The 23,703-nt window shown below is 45.9% G+C and overlaps 1 protein-coding gene across 1 annotated transcript in view; it reads right to left on the bottom strand.

Annotated features, from left to right (window-relative positions):
* Positions 1–18,781, bottom strand: part of PIP4K2B (phosphatidylinositol-5-phosphate 4-kinase type 2 beta) — a 645,829-nt gene extending 627,048 nt beyond the window's left edge. Inside the window, exon 1 of the mRNA XM_086924326.1 lies at positions 17,714–18,781. Coding sequence (XP_086780452.1) covers positions 17,714–17,863 — 150 coding nt within the window. The 5' untranslated portion in view covers positions 17,864–18,781. The remainder of the gene's footprint in view (positions 1–17,713) is intronic.
* Between the last annotated feature and the right edge of the window lie 4,922 nt (positions 18,782–23,703).

The following is a 23,703-nucleotide window of genomic DNA, read 5'->3' on the forward strand; positions in this document are numbered from 1 at the left end:
CACAGAGCCCAAATAATAACACACACTATAGCCTGGTACACTTTAATAGCAACAATGCAAACAAAGGTTTTGAATATTATGTTGTGACGCAACACGCCATCACTGATGGGACTTAGATTCCATGAACTAAAAATCAATAGGCACCATAGGGACAGATTAAATGCCATAGTGGGATGCACAGCTAATAAAACAACATACTAAAACAGGGCTCATTTTCAATGCTTGCTTGGATACCAAAGAACCGGGCTCAGACGTCACAGAGTCACCAGCTACAACACAGTACAGATTACAGCCATCGGGGAAAGACACAAAATTACACAGCTGTGATGACATCAGACAATGCAAGGCAGGGAAAAACTGAGTTCTATTACACAGCTTAAAATATACACTTCAGGCTGACAACAAGTTAACCTCTTCGCCGCTAATGACAAGGGTAACTCGTCATGGAGTTTCCATTGATTTCAATGGAAATTACATTGTGGCACCAGAAGCACCATAGCATCCAAGTGGTTAAGAGGCTAAGTTAACACTTATTAGTGGACATACAGAATAACCTGATTGAGGGTCCAGCTACTCATGGGAGCCATGTAATATATACCTTGAAGGCAAAGAACACCCACTCCAGTATTTACTTTTAAGACTGAAATCACACTACCCACCCCACCTGCAGCTCAACAAGTTGGAAAGGCCCTAGTAGCCAACTAAGGGGTCCCCCACAAGCGTGTTTTCTAAAACAGAGCATACATTAAGTGGTTTCATTCACAAATGGTCATATACTGTCCCATAATGGAATGCCATAGTAATAACATTATCAATTCTGCACAATCGTTCAGTTAATGTGGGAGAGACTAAATGGCAAGAGTGGTAAATTAGGCCACAAGGGAAGATATGGAAATCTTCAGGTTACAAGGAAGGGAAAAGACAGAGGGGGGAATTGGGTATCAAAGTGGAGATGGTGGAAATTCAATGGACAGAGCAGGATAGAAAGAAATATTGAGGGCCAGAGGGGGTAAAGAGACAAATAAAAGTATCCCATGGAATGGAACGAAGAGGCTCAAAAACAAGCGCAACAAAAGTGGGAGAGCAGACGGAGGTTACTGGGCTCCAAATGTGACAACTCCAGTAGTGATTGTCCAATAGTGTCCTTTGGCAATAGTTCTAATACCCCAAACTGAATTACAAATCACTCCCCTGATTTTCCAGCGTTGCCTTCAGGAACAAAACACCCTAACCCTCAAAGAAGCAAGTCTGGGTATCTGTCTGTCATACCATTCTTCCACCAGCCCTTAACTGGCTGTAAGGTTGCTGTTCGCAGTCTTCATGAGTTGAGACAGCATCTTTAGAGCCCACCACATCCTGGATACAAGACTCACAAATGCCACTCCCAGCCTTCTCTAACCAAAGTCAGGTAAACTTGGGATGGATGACCAAATCGGAGTTCAGAGGGGCTAAATTGCATGGCTTTTTCGGGTATCTCCCGGTTGGCAAAAAGAAACAAAGCACAAGGAGATTCCATTTCCTCTTGAGTGGTGCTGGCAGAGCCCCATGTTTATGGTCCTAATAAACCTTTCCTCCAACCCATTAGTTCAAGGATGGTAGACTCTGGAGAAATCATGGGTCACTGTTCTTCTGAAATTACTCATCTAGGAAATGTATCTATCCATCAGAAATCACCAACTTAGGAAATCTGACAACTGAAAAGATGCTAAGCAGAGTCCTAACTACCACCTTGGCAGTAGTGTTCAAGGATACCTGTGGTAACTGACCACTGGTATGAAATGTGAAGATGTCGCATTCCTGTGGAATCATGCTGGGTAAGACCTAATCAATGGGAGAATGGGAGAATGTATGTTTAAAATAGGTGCAACTGTGAGCAGCCTAAAGCGAGATGGCTGGGATGGTTCTCCTGATCTCAATCCTTTAATAAACATGTTTATCATTCAACTTCCTGGTGATTCTCTTAGATGCTAAGAAGAATCACGTCTGAACTCTAGCAACAAGGATGGAAATCAGTGGAGGACTATATCATGGATTTAAGGAAGCTTGCACACTTCAAGTAAATATCTGGGATGATGAAAGAAAGGTTAAGGGATTAGTTCATGCTGGGTTACACTTAAATATGGTCAGGGTGAGTTTGGCATAAGGATGATACTACTTTGAATGAGGTGCTTGTAATAGCCAAGTAAACTGAACAGTCATTGAAATGCGTGGATGTCAATAAGAAAGACTCTGTACGAGAAGTTGGTGTGATGAGGTAGAAACACATTTCACAAGAAAGGAAACCTACCGTTCAGAAGAAGTGTTTTAGATGTGGATGTAAAAAACATTTCGCTTTCCACAAAGAGTGCCCAGCAATGAAAGCTTTGTGTAGAAATTGAAAAAAAAGAAAGTGTGTGCAAGATTAATATAAGTAAAGGAAATATCAAGGAGATTGACGTAAGAAAAGAGGAGAGTGATGGTGAGATTGAGTGTGGATAGACTGTTCTACCGATTGAGAATGGTAATAGGAAGAGTCCTGTCAATGAGATCCAAGTGGGAGAGGAGACCACAGAAATGTTGTTTTGATTCAGAGGCAAAAATAATCTTAGTGTCCAATGCATTCAATCGAAAACTCAAGGGGAAGGTGAAACTACAGAAACCTGAAATCAGACCATATGCATATGGAGGAGAGCCAATAGAATTGGAAGGTTATGTCACAGGCTTGATTGAATACAAAGGAATGTCCATGTCGGGTAAGGTTTTTGTTTCGTCAAGGGAAGATAGTATCCTAAATTGGTTCCACCAAAACAATATTGGCGTAATGCTGGATACGAACAGTGATCCACGATAATTGTGAAAAACTTGTGTCAGCTATTGCGGTCTGTGGCTGATTAATCAATGAATGAGAAATGTTTACTCCTAGGGAGAGAGGAAATACCCAATGTGTTCCAAATAATGGGGTTCATTTCGTCCCTAGGGAAATGGAGGCATTTCTAGTGGTAAATGGCATAAAGCACAAGAAGTGTGCTTTATATCACCCAGAAACTAATGGTATGATTGAACGTTTCAACAGGGTTTTGAAAGTAACCATTCAGATTGTCAACAGCAGCGAGTCGCATTGGAAAGGAAAAGAGCGTAGATAAGCTGAGGTGTATTGTTTAACTCTGCATTCAGTCACGAGGAAAAGCCCTTTTGAATTGTTGAAAAGGAGGAAGCCGAACAGTGTGATGTCTCCCTCTTGAGTGAATGTGAAGTGTGGGGAGAATGGTGGAAAAGAGTGAAAACTGGAGGGAGAGAGAAGTGGAGAAAATAGATGGGAGGAAGTGGTGGTATGTTGGAAGGAGAAGAGTGAAGGAAGGTCATGAGAGCGCAAATTGGTGACTTGGTGAGAATCAGAAAGTTGTGTGAGAGTCACATCGTGAAGTTTTCCAATCTGATACGTGTGGTGAAACTATTAAAAAATGCAGTGAAGACTGCAGACTCAAGGGTGTGGAATTTGAATAGAGTGGTTGTGATGAGAAGTAGTCAAGAAAGAGAGACGAATGGAGATGATGGAATGGGAAACCGTTTGGAAGTGAGGAGGAGCCAAAGAGTTGTAAAGTCACCCAAATATTTGGAAGAGTATAGTAGAAAATGGTGAAGCACCCCTCAATTTCCCCCACAATTGTATGGTGGGTTTTATGTGAGTGTTTCCAAAACAATTCCCTGGATTTTTGTGTATTGTATAAAAAAATCTCTATTTTCTTATATTTTGTATGCATTGTGCAGTACAGCAAGCAATGATATGAACCCATTTGATTTTAGTGCTACCCAACTATAGTATTATATATTTTGATTTCTGTCTAAGTTGTTTAATATGTTTAAGTTTATGTTAACTGGGGTGGTTATTGTTTGTATAAGAGGGAGGTGTGTGGTAACTGAAAAATATAGAAGTTGTGAGGTCAGTGAACCACTGGTCCCATCCTTGTATGCACACTATTATTCCTCTAATAAAACAGAGGTTCTAAACTTCTTTGTCTGTTATATGATTTGTTTTTATTCAACAAAATGGTTCATTAAATAATTCCACATCATATATGTGCTGTTCGGTAGACTCTTTTTTCAAAGCATGACACTGTCCTTTATATACATCCTCCAATGCATTTCAGAGTCAAGAAAGATCTACTGAGTATCAATGATGGGACCAGTGGTTCACTGACCTCACAACTTCTATGTTTATACACTAACGCCGTGGGAAACTTGGCTTTACTTGTATAGCACCTAAAAAGACAAATCAAATTTTCTGAACATTTTCCAAAACTTGCTGTGCCATCTGACCTACCATATATCATAGTAACTGAAAAATAGAAAGAAAGGGAGGTCTCCTTATGAGTCCAATTAGGGACAAGGAGAGGGGATATCCACAAAAGTCAAACACGTCCCTGAGGTTCCCAGGAGGGAAGAGAGGCATAAATGTCCAATAACCACTCAAAAGACCCTTTTTGCCACTGCAAAACATTACATGCTATATATTAAAAACAGAATACAGAAGAATGTAATAGTATTTAAATAAGATTTTCACAATGTATTAAATATAATACAATATTATGCACATCAGTGCCATACACAAGGTTAAAAAAATGTATCAATACACATAAACATAATAAAACATAAGTAAGAGCACAAGTTGTCGACGCAGCGTTTCGGTTTTACACCTTCATCAGGACAGTTCTCTAATCAGTGAAAGAAACATACAATTAGTATACTTAATACAATACTCCTTTTCTTTACAATATAACATATTTAACAATTCTATTGTTCCCAAATTATTTTACAAATAGTTTTCAAGCAGTATGGCAATAAGCAGGGCAAACAGGTGGGTTTTGATTGCAATATGTGGTTTAGGAATTGCATTATGTTATTCCTTGTACAGAGATGATTACTAGGGGATTTCTAAAGTAACACTCAACTTATGAGTGGACAAATAACTTACTCTCCTACCTTTTATATATGGGTTATTATTCCAAGCCTTTTCTTTACATTTAGGCTGTTTCCTTGTTGTTATCGTTTTTTTTTTGGCTTGATACAGTCCGTATCCTTAGAGTCATCAATTTAAGGATCACTATTTTTCCGGTCTGTCTTATAGGTTTCTACAAATGAAATTAAGAAGGCATTTACATCTATGCTCCCTCGTATCTTATTCTGGATAGAGCATTAAGCAGTTGAATTCACCTTAAAATTGGGTGTACTTCATATAGTTCCTCTTCTTTGTATCCTCAATTATACATTGTCACTCTTTGTTTTGTCTCCTGGACTGTTACAGAAAAAGATTTTGAGAGAACTATTGGTATCTATGCTTTTTGTATAGTTTCTCAATCAAAAGATCATAAGTTTCGGGGTTTTTTTTTACCTTAAAATACGGTATATTCGTAGTCTATGCGTACAAGGGAGCCACCGAGGTTATGATAGGTTCACCTGTAGTTGGATAAAACACATAAAAGCTACATATTGTAACCATCTTTTTAGTTTAAGTGATTTCATTCTACCCAAGATTTACAAGAATCCACTTACCGCTAAGGGTATTCTAGGCCAGAAGTGCGCACATGACTGGTAGTCTGAAATTTCACGCTGTTAATGTTTAAGGCCTTTCTTAATTGGGTTTTCAATTGACCATCTGGAGGTAATGAGAAAAAGTTTCATTCGTCACTCCTCCCAATTATTATGATACGCAGTCTCAAAATGTCTAATTATCGTTGTTACTATGTTTTTAAATGTATCCAGAGGTCTACTACTTCCTGTTTTAAATGCTTTGTGTCTTTCCTAAGCGTGTTGTCTTTCGTTACGGCATTACGCGTAGTTTTGATAATAAACACAAAATTTTACTTATCTACTTGTGTTCATCATGTCGATAAACCATCATATTATTCTTCTTCTTTACTAAGCGTATTATTAATCCTTCTTGTTCCGGACAATTACTGCCCAGAGTGTTATTTTAATAATTTTTCGTCGAATTATAGATATTATATTCCGCCAAATAAAATTAGTCTTATTCAACTCGCCCGCACCTATTCTATGTATACGCTAAATTATCCACTCGTGCTAATAGCTTCTAGTATTATATCCCCTGCTATCAATGACTATTCAGTTTCAAGTCAGACTGTTACGTGTAAATTTTAGAGGTATTTTACTAAGCAGTAGTAAGTCCTCTAACATAGAGTCCAAATACGTTCCTACTACTATCTTCAACTACCGCTTTCTAACGCCTACGTTGTTGGTACGGTTTCTTCGGCGGTTTACCTGTGTAAATAGTTGGCCTCCCTGCTCCTCTTGTACGTCTGTTTCATGTGAGAGAAAACACCTACTCTACTGAAACGACATATTTCTACACTTACCATGGGGACGTAATCTCACGTATTCTCGCGATAGGACGTGCCGCGCTCACGTTCCATTTCCATGGTAATGCCTCCATCTTAGACAGCCAGAGTGTATATTGCTGAATAAAATTGAAATTGAAAGAACTTTATTGTTACCCCTCGTTGTTAAGCAAATCCACGATCTTTCAATCGTGGTTTACTGGTTTGGTAATCTAAAGGTAACAGATTTGCTTGCACTATGATCTTATTTAATAAAAAAACTTTGAGATTTGCGTGTATTGTCGTTGTTATTATTGGAAAGACATCCCTCACTTGGCTGTTTTCTTCACGCAATTTTAGTGAGATTATGTATACCTTATACCTAGGTAATATTACAGAGTTCACTCATTACTAAGGGCTATTATAGAAAAGTTTTTAAAACTGGGCCTTGGCGTAATCCCGATATTGCCACACCTGCCCCCCTGGGTGAGACCACCCGTTTTGCAACAGTGATGCCTGTTCAAGTATGGCATGGAGGATATTGCCCATGCAATATGTATATGCCCTAGACTGCGGGACCTGAGGCGCAATCTCCTGCTTCCATCTTTTAAGTCACACGCTGTACGGACCTGTAGGCAGGCAGTTATACTATGCTTTACCTCTAGCAACACAAAATTTTACTGCCAGGTCGTGAAATTCTTTGACTCATTAAAAAAGACTTGACATCGTTTGAAGTTATTCACTAGCACCTGAGGACATTTTTGATCTGTCTACAGTAATGCAGTATTCTTTTTAATCCTAATTACAGTTTGGTTTTTAATGTCGCTACTGGTATTTTATATTTTTGTAAAGATTTTAATTAATCATGTGGGAAAGAGAGGAGCCCTGCGGGACGCCACATGTTAACTTAACATTGTCAGCGGAGAACTGGGATAGACGGACAGCCTGATGACGATCGCTCACAAACGAGCGAACCCAGTCAAGGGCTGAACCCCGGATGCCGGCCTCCTCGACACGGCCGACCAGAATATCATGGTCGACCCTGTCGAAGGCGGCCGACAAATCGAGAAGTACCAGAGCCTGGCTGATGTTGCCGTCCGCCCCTCTCCGCAGCTCCTCCATCACTGCGAGAATGACTAACTCAGTTGAGTGGGTAGGTCGAAACCCAGCCTGTTGGGAGTCAAGGAACTGTAAGTGTTCAATAAATGAACTCAAACAGTGAGTAACATGGGCCTCGAGGACTTTACTGAGGTAAGGGAGTAGGGAGATGGGACGAAAATTATTCATAAGGGAGGGGTCGGTATTGGGTTTCTTGAGGATAGGCACCATGACCGCGGTTCTAAAGGAACTAGGGACTAAGCCTGTTTAGAGTGAGTTATTGAGGAGAGTCAGAGGGAGATAGGGCAAGCCGAAAAAGCATCACGCAACAGTCAATGGGGGAGCCGGAGCTCACCTTATTTAACAGAGTTCGAAACTCGTCTTCCGAGATGGGTGGTATCTGTGTAATCTGCTGCGAGTTGTGATCAGCAGACGTTGAAACCGAGGAGGATAAATTAGAGGGGACCGAGCAGGAGATACTATTTTTAATTTTAATAACTTTTTCAATAAAAAAAGAGTTGAGGGAGTCACATAGTGCCTGGGAGGGGGAAGGTTTGATGGTAATCCTATCTGGGTGTGAAAGTTCTTCCACAATAGAAAAAATGTCCCTCGCCTTGGAGGCTGAGTCAGTAATTTTCTTAGAGAAATAGGATGTTTTGGCTTGCAAAATAGCTAGCTTATAGTCTTTAAGCAGGGTTGTGAATACCAGCTTCTTATCAGGGGTATAGTCTCGCCGCCAACAGCGCTCAGCCTGTCTAAGTTTGAGTTTTCTTTCTTTAAGTTCCTCTGAAAACCATCTTTGCGCGTCATGGGGGCGTTTTAACCTAACCTGTTTCAGTGGGGCTACAATGTCGCTAGCAGACTCAAGCCAGTGCTGCAGGCCCAGCGCTTGTGTGTCCGGCGAGTCGTCCTCCGGTGGGAAGGAGGCTTTAAGTAGAGTGGCAAAGGAGCCTAAATCGGCCCTATTCCAGTTCCTAGCAGAGAGGTTGCCTTCAAGGATACGGCTAACATGGGTAGTAATACCAAGAGAAAAAGTAATAATAGAATGGTCCGACCAGGTGCAAGGAAGGACAAGGGGAGAGGAGATGTACAGGTTGTAAGTCCATACCTGGTCAAGGGTATTCCCAGTTGGATCTTGATCCAACTGGGAAAAAAAAAAAGAGTTGACTTTTCAGAAGGCTGACAAAGGGGGAGCCTTAGTACTTGGGCTTTACTGGGGCTCCAGTATACGCTAATACCTACATGGCAAAATTTGAAGACCATATTTTTGGTCATAAGGAGTGGACTGACAATCTTGAATTTTTTTGTCGCTTTATCGATGATATTTTCCTAATATGGTCCGGTTCGGAAACACAACTGGAGAATAACATATTGAATTTGAACTCAAGGAATCCACGTATTCAAGTCACATACACCACAAGCAGATCAAAGATAGCATACCTAGATGTGAATGTAGAACTCGAAGGAGAACATATCATCACTACACTTCATCGAAAATCAACGGACAAAAACAGTATGTTACACTTTCAAAGCTTTCACCCTCAAAATCTGTTAAGAAATCTACCATATTCACAATTCCTAAGACTGAGGAGAATAGTGATCAAGCAAGATAAATGTATTGAATATATCAACGAATACCAGGAGAATTATAAGAGGAGAGGTTATCCTGAAAGACTATTGGAAGAAGCATAGACTAAGGCATTTAAAGAGAATAGAAACACTCTACTGTTGAAAAAGCAAAAGATTGAACAAAAGCGCAATGTGTTTGTTTCAAAATATTCGATTAACTCTCAGAAAATTAAAAACATAATAAATAAAAGATGGGAACTTCTACAACAGGAAACTGATTTCCAGAACATTTTTGCAGACAAACCTTTATTTGCCTACACTCGCTCTAAGAATATCAAAGAACTGCTCAGTCAAACAAACACAAAAAAAGAAGATCTTTAAAGGAATGCGCAGATGTGCAAATTGTGTGCATTGCATTGTAATAATGCAACCACAGGAAACGTAATTTCTCATCCTCAGACAGGAAAATCTATTAGACTGAAATTCGAAGGTGATTGCAACACAAATCAGGTCATATATACCATTAAATGTCCATGTGGGCTACTTTATGTAGGAAAAACTGAGCGCATATTAAAAATTTGTATCTCAGAGCACAAAAGCAGGATACAAAATAAGTCCATGACATCACCCTTAGAAATGCATTGGCAAGAAAAACACCACACCATAGCACAGCTGAGATTTCAAATACTTGAGGTAGTGTCATTTCAAGAAGCTACTGACATGAATAAGAAACTATTGCAGAGAGAAACATATTGGATCAAAATGCTTGGTACTCTGACCCCAGGGGGTCTCAATGATCGCATTGAACTCAGTAGCTATTTGTAAACAAATTGAGTCTGTAACCTATGATGTTTTCTTTAGAGACATATGTGGTAACAATTTACATGTTTTTAATTTAATTTCTGTAATTTACACATTTCATTTATGTTTCGTTTTGTTTTGAGTTAGTTAATTCTTTCTCGTCCACATCACTCAATTCCAAGTTTTTTTCGACTGATGAGCATCTTATTCGCACAGCGTTTTCAGTGATTATGTCGGATTCTTTGTGAAACGTTGAATACGGCATGGTGAATAGTTGTGTTCACACAGAAGGGTGGATAAAGTTACATTGTTGACAAACTACGTAGTGCGTGGATTCAGCTAGTGTCGTTCGGATATGTTGACATTCCGGGTGAGGGACAAATAGGGAGGCTCGTAAATCGGTTTAATCCGGAAGTGTTTAGTACAGTTTTGCGCGTTACAGGTTTGCCGATATCGGAGTACAGAGGAAGAGCGGGCTTTGTGGCAGGAGACAGCTGAGTTTTTAGGAGGTGAGAGCTCAGTAGCTAGTGAATATATTCGGTTTTTGATACATATATTAAATGACATTTAGTGATCGGTGTTTTTAAACACTTGGCAGGATTGGAAAGTGTGGAGTTGCAGGAAGACAAAGTTTGGAGCAGTAATTAACGATAGCATCTCGTTGTCTCGAAGCATAAGGTATGAATAGTGTGGATTTTACTAGAGTTGTACTGCGATGTACTTGGTTGATGAGCCTGATATGTGAACTCAGAATACGTTTATATAAATGTTGCAGGATACGGATATCGCTCACGGTTGTTAGAAGAAACCAAGGATCATACAGAGGGAGTTGCCCTCTATCTATGGTGTGAGTGGTTGTACGATTACTATATTCTTTTCACACATTACACTGACGGTGGTCTTTGGTGAAGGATATTCTTTTAACGCGGCTATCGTTTTTTAATATGTTAGAATGCTACTGTTCAAAATTTACTGATGTGCCTGTATATTATGTTTTATTTACAGTGTTTCCCCTGACGAAGGGACCTTCAAGGTGTCCCGAAATGCATTGGGCGATTGACAACCTAACCTAGGGTTGATTGTTTCTTTTGTACATTGAATGATGTGTTGTTGAAAAATGCTCTTACAAATGTAAATTTGAAAAAATATTTCATTGTTTATGATGGTATTCATTGTGAATTAACATGAATAAAATGTATTAGCGAAAAAAGTTAAAGTGCCAGATCATCATAAATACATTCAAGTTGTGCGCAGCTAAGCCGGAGTTAACAGTTTTATTGACTAGCCACATTTCCATTGTTTAAATTTGAGTATTAGGGTATACTCTATTAGGTGCAGCACACAGATCAAAAAAACTAGATTAACGCGTTTAAATTTTGAAAAACTCGGAGTGCTCAGAACACACTTGTTAGTTCTAAATATTTGGGGAGGGGCCAAAAAGCATTTCCAAAGGCTGCAAGACCAGAAAAGAAAGGGAAATAGGCCACTAGGCTAAGAGGGGGGTTTGGGGAGGGCAAATGCTGCATGGAAATGGGGGGGGGGCAAAGGCTTCAACAACAAAGAGGGGGTGGGATCAAATGGTGCAACAGTAATGTGGAGTTGTAGGACTAAAAGCAGTAGCGACAAAGGAGGAGGGCGGACCAAAGGCCGCGAAGGCAAGGGGCCTTGGACCAAAGGCCGCAAGGGGCCTTGGACCAAAGGCCGCAAGGGGCCTTGGACCAAAGGCCGCAAGGGGCCTTGGACCAAAGGCCGCAAGGGGCCTTGGACCAAAGGCCGCAAGGGGCGTAGGACCAAAGGCCGCAAGGGGCGTAGGACCAAAGGCCGCAAGGGGCGTAGGACCAAAGGCCGCAAGGGGCGTAGGACCAAAGGCCGCAAGGGGCGTAGGACCAAATGCTGCAAGGGGCGTAGGACCAAAGTCCGCAAGGGCAAGGGGCGTAGGACCAAAGGCCACAAGGGCAAGGAGAGTAGGACCTAAGGCCACATGGGCAAGGGGAGTAGGACCTAAGGCCAAAAGGGCAAGGGGAGTAGGACCTAAGGCCAAAAGGGCAAGGGGAGTAGGACCTAAGGCCAAAAGGGCAAGGGGAGTAGGACCTAAGGCCAAAAGGGCAAGGGGAGTAGGACCCAAGGCCGCGAGGGCAAATGGAGTAGGACCCAAGGCCGCGAGGGCAAAGGGAGTAGGACCCAAGGCCGCGAGGGCAAAGGGAGTAGGACCTAAGGCCGCGAGGGCAAAGGGAGTAGGACCTAAGGCCGCGAGGGCAAAGGGAGTAGGACCTAAGGCCGCGAGGGCAAAGGGAGTAGGACCTAAGGCCGCGAGGGCAAAGGGAGTAGGACCAAAGGCCTCAAGGGCAAAGGGAGTAGGACCAAAGGCCTCGAGGGCAAAGAAAGTAGGACCAAAGGCCGCGATGGCAAAGGGAGTAGGACGAAAGGGAGTAGGACCAAAGGGAGTAGGACCAAAGGGAGTAGGACCAAAGGCCACGATAACAAAGGGAGTGGGAACAAAGACCACGAGGGCAAAGAGAGTAGAACCAAAGGCCGCGAGGGCAAAGAGAGAAGGACCAAAGGCCGCGCGGGCAAAGGGAGTAGGACCAAAGGCCACGAGGGCAAAGGGAGTAGGACCAAAGGCCACGAGGGCAAAGGGATTAGGACCAAAGACCACGAGGGCAAAGGGAGTAGGACCAAAGGCCGCGAGGGCAAAGGGAGTAGGACCAAAGGCCGCGAGGGCAAAGGGAGTAGGACCAAAGGTCGCGAGGGCAAAGGGAGTAGGACCAAAGATCGCGAGGGCAAAGGGAGTAGGACCTAAGGCCGCGAGGGCAAAGGGAGTAGGACCTAAGGCCGCGAGGGCAAAGGGAGTAGGACCTAAGGCCGCGAGGGCAAAGGGAGTAGGACCTAAGGCCGCGAGGGCAAAGGGAGTAGGACCAAAGGCCGCGAGGGCAAAGGGAGTAGGACCAAAGGCCTCAAGGGCAAAGGGAGTAGGACCAAAGGGAGTAGGACCAAAGGGAGTAGGACCAAAGGGAGTAGGACCAAAGGGAGTAGGACCAAAGGGAGTAGGACCAAAGGCCACGATGACAAAGGGAGTGGGAACAAAGACCACGAGGGCAAAGAGAGTAGAACCAAAGGCCGCGAGGGCAAAGAGAGAAGGACCAAAGGCCGCGAGGGCAAAGAGAGTAGGACCAAAGGCCGCGAGGGCAAAGGGAGTAGGACCAAAGGCCACGAGGGCAAAGGGAGTAGGACCAAAGACCACGAGGGCAAAGGGAGTAGGACCAAAGGCCGCGAGGGCAAAGGGAGTAGGACCAAAGGCCGCGAGGGCAAAGGGAGTAGGACCAAAGGTCGCGAGGGCAAAGGGAGTAGGACCAAAGGTCGCGAGGGCAAAGGGAGTAGGACCAAAGGTCGCGAGGGCAAAGGGAGTAGGACCAAAGGTCGCGAGGGCAAAGGGAGTAGGACCAAAGGTCGCGAGGGCAAAGGGAGTAGGACCAAAGGTCGCGAGGGCAAAGGGAGTAGGACCAAAGGTCGCGAGGGCAAAGGGAGTAGGACCAAAGGTCGCGAGGGCAAAGGGAGTAGGACCAAAGGTCGCGAGGGCAAAGGGAGTAGGATCAAAGGTCGCGAGGGCAAAGGGAGTAGGACCAAAGGTCGCGAGGGCAAAGGGAGTAGGACCAAAGGTCGCGAGGGCAAAGGGAGTAGGACCAAAGGCCGCGAGGGCAAAGGGAGTAGGACCAAAGGCCGCGAGGGCAAAGGGAGTAGGACCAAAGGCCGCGAGGGCAAGGCCGCGAGGGCAAAGGGAGTAGGACCAAAGGCCGCGAGGGCAAAGGGAGTAGGACCAAAGGTCGCGAGGGCAAAGGGAGTAGGACCAAAGGTCGCGAGGGCAAAGGGAGTAGGACCAAAGGCCGCGAGGGCAAAGGGAGTAGGACCAAAGGCCGCGAGGGCAAAGGGAGTAGGACCAAAGGCCGCGAGGGCAAAGGGAGTAGGACCAAAGGCCGCGAGGGCAAAGGGAGTAGGACCAAAGGCCGCGAGGGCAAAGGGAGTAGGACCAAAGGCCGCGAGGGCAAAGGGAGTAGGACCAAAGGCCGCGAGGGCAAAGGGAGTAGGACCAAAGGCCGCGAGGGCAAAGGGAGTAGGACCAAAGGCCGCGAGGGCAAAGGGAGTAGGACCAAAGGCCGCGAGGGCAAAGGGAGTAGGACCAAAGCCGCGAGGGCAAAGGGAGTAGGACCAAAGGCCGCGAGGGCAAAGGGAGTAGGACCAAAGGCCGCGAGGGCAAAGGGAGTAGGACCAAAGGCCGCGAGGGCAAAGGGAGTAGGACCAAAGGCCGCGAGGGCAAAGGGAGTAGGACCAAAGGCCGCGAGGGCAAAGGGAGTATAACCAAAGGACGCGAGGGCAAAGGGAGTATAGCCAAAGGACGCGAGGGCAAATGGAGTAGGACCAAAGATAGCAGGAGCAAAGAGAATAGGGCCAAAAGACACAAGAACCAGATGAAAGAAAGAAGGTGAGAGCAGCAAATTTGGGGCAATGTAGGAGCAAGCAATGGGTGCCATAAGGAAGAGGAGTTGAGGAACATGAGAGGAGTGGAAAATTGACTGCTGAAAAGGTGGGGGGTTGAACCTGGCAGAAAAGAAATTATAAACTCAAAGGGGATACGCGTAATAGGAGAGGAAATCAAGACACACATGAGTATTTCCCCTCTATTTTTAGGTCGAGCAGACCTACTCTCAATGCGTGAGCATTGAGAGTGTCTGCTTCAGACCTTTTGTGGCCCGTATTTAGGAATGTGGACAGCTACCAGACGCGCGCTTTGACAAGGTCAGATTTCACCTCGGGAGCGAGCGTCTGGTAGCTGCGCATGCGCGGTGCGAAGCCCTTGCTCACACACAGACACAGGCAGCCCCCACCCCTCTGCATGCACGCACGCACGCACACACAGGCGCGCGCATGCACACGCAGGCATACGGCACACATACAGGCACACATACAGGCACACTATCCCCTACCTCGCATTCTCTCTCAATCACATACAGTCACGCATGCGCGCGCACACACATTCCCTCGCGCACACACGCGCGCACACATTCCCCCCCTCCCCACCCCCCCTCCCCTCGAGGCATACACACAGGCACGCATGCACTTCACATCAGCCCTGGGCCCCACTCACCGACTGCGCTCTTCCGGCGGGGCTCCTCACGGCGCGGCGCGTCTCCTCATCGAAATCGGGGCTCCCTCAGGTCAGAGGAGCCCCGCAACAGGCGCCACACTCCTCCTTCTCCCCGGCCCCCTCCTGGGGACCCGGGCTACTCCGGACGGCAGGGCGCTCCATGCGGCGGCAGCTCGCGGACCTCAAGAGGCGGGACTTCCGGTCGGCCGCGAGCGGATTGGCCGGCCGGCCAAGAGCTTCCGGGTCGCCGCGGGCAGCGCGGCGGCGCCCATAATATTTTTGCTTTGTTGCTTGTTTCACCTGGGCGCATGGAAAGCCCTCGGTCAGTCATAGCAATGGGAATGTCGAGGCGTGGCGCAATGAATGGGACGCACGGCGTGAAGGACCGTAAGGCGCTTGTTCTTAATGGAGTGCTGCTATTTCCACCGAGCGCGGGAGAAAAGCAAACGTACACAGAAGACCCTTGTCCTTTGTCTTTGAAGCACCAGGTTGTCCTGGTTTTTTTTAAGCTGTGCTTTTAGTTTCATGGCGTCCATGCGCATTTGTTTACATGTGCCTAACCAAATTTACTTTAACTATTCTAAGAAACAGATGATGTCTGGCAGCTGAGCAGCAGACTTTGGAAACAGGTGTCCCAGGAAAGTGGGCAAATCTGCAACCTCTCTGTGCCAAAAAATGTAAATATGTGGAATACCTTTGTAAATATGTGCTCACTAGTACAATCGTGTGAAGCTATGCATACACCACTTGATGCACGCCGTCTCGTTTCCTTTCCCGTAATGTGTAGATAAACTCCATTACTATTTTTAAAAAACGGTGACCTTCCTAGAGCATGAACGCACAGGTGAATTATTCTCGTCACACATGTTAATGTTTAATCAGAGTGAAGCGGCGCATGCTGGAAGGCTGGTAAGCACCTGCGCCGTAGGGGAGTGTTCTAGAGTAGCATGGCTGTCGCTATGCACGCAGATTGACAGCAGAGGGCGCCAAGCGACCGCACAGACCAGCAAGGTCACCAGCCTGCCACCGAGGAAAGCAAGTGTGCACAGCTCACAAGAGGCGGTAAGGATGCGCAATGTCTGCCACACTGCTAACACAGTCTCGAAAGCTGTGCTGTTGTACGCCTACAGTGCGGTCCTGCCTCTTGGCACGGACCCAATGCGCCTTCCAGACGTTCCGGTGATAAGAACTATTTCTAGAGTGCGTGGAAGAGTGAAGAGAGTTGGTCGTAAGCACTTCTATTGGTGTTGAGTTTTAGTGCTGTGTGAGGGGAAAATCCATAAACGACGTCGATGTGCACAACACGGTGCACTGAGCTCCTGACATCAATAACGGAGGCACAGGTGTGCACAGCACTGTACACTCAGCGACACAAGTTGTCACAGCACTGTGCACTCTGCTCCCGACATCAATAACTGGACCACGAGTGTGCACAACTCGGAGTACACAGCTCCTGACGTCAATGACCACGACACAGGTGTGCACAGCACCGTGCACACAGCTTCTGACATCAATAAGCAGGGCACTGTGCACACAACGTCTAACATCAATAAATGGGACACGGGTGTGCACACACAAGCCCAGTTATCATATTTTTTAGCTCGGCTTTTAGTTTCATGGCGTCCGTGCGCCTTTGTTTACATGTGGCTAACCAAATTTACTTTAACAAAGTTTTTTTGTAAAGCGACCCATGCCGTGCTTTCACTTTAATGGCTTTAATAAAAGTTTTGTAAAGAGCTGCTCTTTATGCGAACGCTCGCTCCCTGGGCTGTAGCTGCCTCCTCCTCTCTCCTGCTTGTTTCAGTTACGGTCCAACTTTCTGCATCAGGCGACTGTTCCCCCCTCACGCTCACACCCCCTCACGCTCACCCCCTCACGCTCCCCTCCTCACGCTCCCCCCTCACGCTCCCCTCCCCACGCTCCCTTCCTCACGCTCACCCCCCTCACGCTCCTACCCCCTCACGCTCCTACCCCCTCACGCTCCTACCCCCTCACGCTCACACCCCCATACCCCCCACACACCACCTCATCCTCACACCCCTCATCCTCACACCCCCTCACCCTCACCCCACAACCCTTTTACCCTCACACACCCTCACTCACCCACCTACACCCTCACACCCCCTCATCCTCACAACCCTCTCACCCTCTCACCCTCACAACCCTCTCACCCTCACTCAGCCACCCTTACCCTCTCACCCTCTTAAAATAACTTTTATGTAAGTACTTAAAGAAATTAAAAGGCATTATTTGTAATATCAATACATGTAAGTCACGTAAATACAACACATATTGCATTACAAATGCTATAGGTGTCACATTTGCGAAAGTTATAACTATTGGCAATGTAAATGCAAAGCTATTAATTTCGCTATTTTCAAAAACCAAAACTAAATAAAAAATTTGTCATTTACACTACCAATAGCTCAAACTTTCCTAATGCGAGACCTATTGCATTGCAAATGCTTGTTTTTATTGTTAGGAGAACCTCTCATATAGACAGAATCCTGGTGCTGGGACTCTTCATCTGAGGCAGCCATGTGCTTTATAAACCCAGTAAACCAATTGGATGAGCAGCGATGGCAAAGGGTTGTGGGAAGACACCATTAGTGAAGCAATGAGGTGAAAACTGATGCCAATGGGGGATATCATTACAGTTACAATGGTTGCTAGTGAATTGGAAAGGGTCAGCAGGCATGGTGGTGGGCAACAGAGGCTTTGATGACAGTTGCTTCAATAGATGGAAATAATGTAATACGTTTGACGCCTCACCCTCTGTGTCCCCATGGCTTACCGTGTGGTTGACTCCCCACATAAGAACGCTGAGGAGGGGTTCACTGGCTCTGAAGAGCTTCACCTTCTGACATACGAAGTGCTTCTTCTTGGTTTTGGTTTTACTGGCGCTGAGTGCGGCCGCCGCCGAGGAACTGCAGTTTGCTGCCATGGCTCCGGGATTTGGGGGGAGACTATGGCGGAATGTATGAGCCCTAAGCAGTGATGCCCTACAGTCAGTTATAACGATGGAAATGAAGATCGGCAGCAGAGATCAGGATAGAGGGGGTACCAGAGCTCTGGTGCAAGAAAAATTGGTGAAACTACCAAATGGAGAGGGGGGCACGGGAGTGGGAGGACCGAATGTCGAGGGGGGTGCGAAGTCTCAAAAACTGATTTAGAGCCTGTGGAGGACAGATAGGATTTGTGGGGGCGGGGCAGAAGGGGGGGGGGGGTCGTGGCCAGCAGGAAGGTGGATTCTTGGCTACGGTACGCCTGACAGTATCTGATTGGAAGAACAGTGCTCGGTGTGAAAAATCTGACACTGAGAGCGCACCCCAGGGAGGCAGCGTCCGGATGATGTGGCCAGTTTCCGCTATGTGAAGCAGGACCAAATGGGATTAAACACTCTCTGATCGAGCTGGAGTGGGAAGGAGGGTCACTTCTGAAATGACAGTATTGCAGTAGGGCCCGTAACCGTGGGCAGTCTCCGATAGGAGGGCTCAACCCAGGAGAAGGCTAGCAGTATGTAATAGGGGCAGGGAAGTCCGAGAATAGCATTCTTCGGTAAATGCAAACCAGGAGGTGGTTGGTGTTTCCACAATTAGCTAAGGCGGAGCCCGGCGTGGATGCTTTTTTTCCGTGAGGCGTTCGCAGTGTATGAGCTGAGGACTTGCGTGCCCGGGTGTTGGTGGGGTCTCCCGTAGGAGGGCGGAGCTGGGGACCTGGAGGGCGGAGCCCCGGGGGCTGCTCAGCGCGCCATGGCCTCCTTTGGCTCCGGCCACCTCCCCGCTTTCTCCCCGCTCCTGTAGCTGGCTCCACAGCCGCCTCCCTCCTTCACTGACGCGCCAAGATGGCGCCCACCCACTGCCACCTAGAAATAGAAAAGGGACATTCCCATGGGCCTAGAAAGAGGACGATGGTAGCCCCGCTCTCGCCGCAAAGAACGATACTCACCTTGAATGTGATTAGCGCGTGCGCAGACTACATGGGATTTACCAGTCCTTCAGGGACCGTTGACGTGAGTAATTGGCATCCGTTTTGAAGCTGTTCAAAGTTTGTCGTTTCCCCACCAAGATCCGCGTTTTGATCGTGTTTCACCAGTTCTATAGCGGCACAAATAGTTCTCAATCTGTAAAGATGCATCAAGAACCTGATGTAATAAGTTTTTTATTACTTCACAACACACCTATGCTAAGCTCAACTGACACACAGGTGTCAACTGTCAAACAGAACACTCCGCTGTCAACATTCCAGCTGATCTAAACCAATTACGCGCGGGGATAGCAAGCGCGAGCCAGGGTAATAAAAATAGAAAGAGGTAAAGATACAACACATCTCCATCCCAAATGAAAAAGAAAGATGACAAACATGCTGCCATTACACATTGAAACACATGCAGTGCTAATCGCAAACAAAGTGTGGAATCGGTCACAGATGACGGACACAATCGGATAAAGTCATATAAGTGTTTATTAAAGCTCATGAGTTGAAAGGGAAGCAGCGACCTCAGCCACAGCGACAGCCACCAACAGTTGACAGCTTCTCTTGCCTCCGCGGCGCTCGCCTTGGAATCTTGGTCGTGGTGACATTCGAAGTGATGTCGCCACGAGCAGTTCCATTACACGCGGTGCTGGCAGGGAGGGGGGGGGCAGGCGATTGGGAGATACCACACATCCCCCTTCCCTACGGAATGAGACATCTGAATAGAAACATCAGAAAACAAAGCATACAACAGGAAATTACATCATCACATATTGCTCCAAATGTCTGGGCGGTCAGGTCACTCTCCGGCTTGTCCTGCCAACCGGGTGAGGGACCGTCCCCTGTTCCCTGGGAGGGGGTCCCTTGCTCCCCACTGAATTGTTTTCACGCCCTCATTCCCTACCGGAATCCTGCCTAGGGGGGTGGTACCTCACTACTCTTCCCAGGTTCCAGATCAGGGCCGGACTGGGAACCACAAAGGGCCCTGGCAAAGTGCTTGGCCGCTACCCCCCACCCCCATCCCCACCCACCGCCCTCCCCACTCGAGGGGGTTGGAGGGGCCGCTGAGCTCTTTGCCGGGGTCGGTTTTCGGACGATTTTGGTACAGGGCCGATTTTGCAGCTATACTGCAAAAACGGCCCTGTAACAAAAACGGCCCCCAGGGGCCCAAAACCGGCCCCCACCCATGCCACGCACCGGGGGATTGCCCGGTGCCCGCTATGGCCAGTCCAGCCCTGTTCTAGATCTTCCCTTCCTGGGTCTTCACGGCATTCCTAAACAAGTTAGTAATCTTAGTGGGCCTGCTGTATTCAGACCAACTTGCCCTGGCAGTGGGTGTTCTGATCTTAATGTCATCTCCTACTTTGAACCCAGCCTCTTGTGTAGCGTGGAGTCTATCAAACCTTTCTTTCCTCTCAACCATGGCTTCCCTCTGCCTCTCCAGCCCCTTCGATTCTTTGGAGTGGTCTGACCATCCCTTGTGCCACCCCATCCAGCCTGGCGATAGTTTCGTGTTGGGTATTCTTGCTCGGAGCAACTCAAAAGGGGTGACACCCGTTGTCTGGTACGGGGTAAACCTGTACGCTTCTATCCGTTTCCATACTTCTCCCTTCCAGTTCAGGCCTCTGGTCTTTGCCAACTGAATGCTCTCCTTGAGAGTCTTGTTGAAACGCTCGACCATTCTATTGGTCTCAGGGTGGTACAAGGCACAACGTTTGTGTGTGATCCCCCTCTCTTCAAGGAAGTCTTTCATCTCTTGCGAACACAGTTGCGCCCCATTGTCCGTGAGTAGACTGCTGGGTAGCCCCTCTCTAATGAACAATTCTTGAAGGAACTCAATGACGGTCTTCGTTGTGATTTCGCTTACTATCTTCACTTCCGGCCATCTGGAGTACAGATCCATGAGCACTAGAATGTACGGTGTGCGCACTTCTCCGTTGTCCTTTGCGAATACCAGCACGTCATCCTGGTAGCATAGGACGCCAGGGATCTCTCTCAAGATGTTGCCCATGAGTCTCTAGAACATGGCTGCAGCCAATACTAAGCGGAAGGGCATCCTCTTGAACTTAAATGCGCCCATGGGCGTCACAAACGCCGTGAGTTCTTGCGACTCTTCATGTAGCTTGATCTGGAAATAAGCTGAGGCGAGGTCAAGTGTTGAAAACACTTTTGCGCCCTCTAGCATGCTCATCATCTGAGTGATGTTGGGCAGTGGGAATCTGTCGACCACGACCTCTTTGTTCAAAGCCCTACGGTCAATCCACAAACGAACCGACCCATCTTTTTTCTGGGCTGCTGCAATTGGAGCCAACCATTCTGTCGTCTCTACAGGTTCGATGACACCTGCTTTGCACAGTTTCTCCAGTTCAATCTTCACTGCTTCTTGGATGGCAATGGGTAGCTACCTCACCTTGGCTACTACAGGCTTCGCGTTTTCTTTCAGTTTGATCTTGTGACAGTAATTCTTCAAACATCCAAGTTCTTCTCTAAATACTTCTTTGAACTCTGTCACCAAATCCTCCCTTGATTCTTGCACTTCTTGTATAACGATTTGAGGATTCTTGTTGGGATTAAGATAGACCCCTAACTCTTTCTGTGTCTGCCATCCCAGGATGTTGTCGCCGACAATAGACACATAGACTTTGGACACTGTTGTTCTGTCCTTGTATTCTACTGTGTCCCAGAAATAACCCTTCATGGAGATGGGGCGACCAGCATACCCCCCAGGCCTTACATCCATCCTACTCAATCTAATCTTCCCCTTGGACACCCGTGAAAATTCCTTTGCGCTGATGATTGTTATTCTTGAACAAGAATCAAACAATGCCTCTACTTCAGTGCCCTTTACTTTTATGGTGTCTTTGGGACTGCAGACCTGACCTCCACCTACTTGCAAGACTATTTCGTCACATACAGTGTTCGTCCTGTCCTTACTCAGTTTGCTAAATCCCTGTCAATTCTGCTTTTTTTTACTATTTCAATTACTTGTTGTAATGGCTTTTTACCCTTAGCCCACAGTGCATCCTGTATGTTTGGGTTAGCAGCACACATAACAATTTGATCTCTTATCAAGTCATCGTGCATGTTCTCAAATTTGTAAGATAATGCCAAGTTCTTTAATGCAGCTACATATTCGTCTACACTCTCTTCCTTTCCTTGTTTCCTCCTGTAGAACTTGTACCCGTGTACTGCTACACAAACTGTGGGTTTGTAGTAACTGTCTAAATCCTCCAGTGCTTCATTATATACATTCCTTTCTTCTCCTCCACGTACTTTCTTATTAATATTTTTATATACATCTAATCCACCAGCCCCCAAATAGTGTAAAAGGATTTTTTTTTTCTTCAGGCTTCATAGGTTCATCTTCATGTTCAAAAGTGGATATGTAGTTATTAAAGTACTCTTTCCATGTTTCCCACTTCACTGATGGTGTTCCTGTTCCTTTTAGGAATGGTTCAGGTGGTTGTAAATTGTATTTCTTGCTGTTTGCCATGCTGAAGATCTCCTTTAATTGATTAAAATCTTCTTTCTTTTTTTCCTTGGACTGGATGTATTACTTTTTTATCTTCCTTTCCTATTTCCTAGTAGTTAAGCCATATACTTCATTACCATTTTACCGGTGACCAAATATACTTTGCTCAAATACTGTGTTTACTGCTTTCTTATTTTGTAAATCCTATTTGTTTTCCTTTATAAAAGTTCCTTATTATTATAACTTGTTAACCGTTTTCTTTTTATTGTTTTTATACATAAACTATTCCTTCCAATTTTGCTTATTTGTTTTTTGCCGTATTTAATTACCATGCGCTTTTACATGCAAAGCTTGAGTGTTGAATACACAGTGGCACAACGTTTCCTGCTTTCACCTCTAAGATGGCGTTGGGTGTGTCGAAATACGTCACGCTGCCCTTGGCGCCAAGGTCCTGAGGTGTTTGCTCGTCTGCGCACTTCCTCACGCGCACTGCACCTCTGAGGCGTTTGTCATCGCACTATGCAACGCTGGTCATACAAAACTTCGCCAGGCATAAATCTCACTCCCTCGATGTGAACATTCACTCCGACATTTCACTTGTGCACCAACGCGTTGTTAAAGGAAATGGCCTCTTATATTACTTTTTCATTTAAACGCCGCTTTAGATTTCACTTTTTTTTGCCCAAATTTCTTTCACAAGCTATTTACTTTAAATGACTTCACACAATCGTTTTTCTTTACGCTTTACGCTTTGTTTACACATCCGCCGAAACAGCCAGGCTAGTTACAATTAATTTATCATTTTCTTCTTTCCATTTTCTTCTTTTCTACCGCAACTTTTTCCTGTTGTCTCACGTGGGTTCACCGGTGTGTTGTCCCCGACCTCGTCGCCAATTTGTAAAGATGCATCAAGAACCTGATGTAATAACAAGTTCTTTATTACTTCACAACACGCCTATGCTTGTGTACTTGGGAATCGCTAAGCTCAACTGACATACAGGTGTCAACTGTCAAACAGAACACTCAGCTGTCAACATTCCAGCTGCTCTAAACCAATTACGTGCGGGGATAGCAGGCGCGAGCCAGGGTAATAAAAATAGAAAGAGGTAAAGATACAACACAATCAGAAAAAAGATAACAAAAATAGTAAACACGTACAACTACTTTTTAAAATTAAAGTTATATCTAAATCTTCACTCTTGTTGACAATAACGAGAGAACTATTTATTTACTTATGCATTTCTATATAGCGCAGACTTTCCAAAAGGTGTCCGAGCGCTTCACAATAGGACCACTTACGTTACATGAGGAGAGTGTTACAAATGTACACGTTACAG

The sequence above is a fragment of the Lissotriton vulgaris genome, chromosome 5 (assembly GCF_964263255.1).
Source record: "Lissotriton vulgaris chromosome 5, aLisVul1.2, whole genome shotgun sequence".
In the NCBI taxonomy this organism is placed as follows: domain Eukaryota; kingdom Metazoa; phylum Chordata; class Amphibia; order Caudata; family Salamandridae; genus Lissotriton; species Lissotriton vulgaris.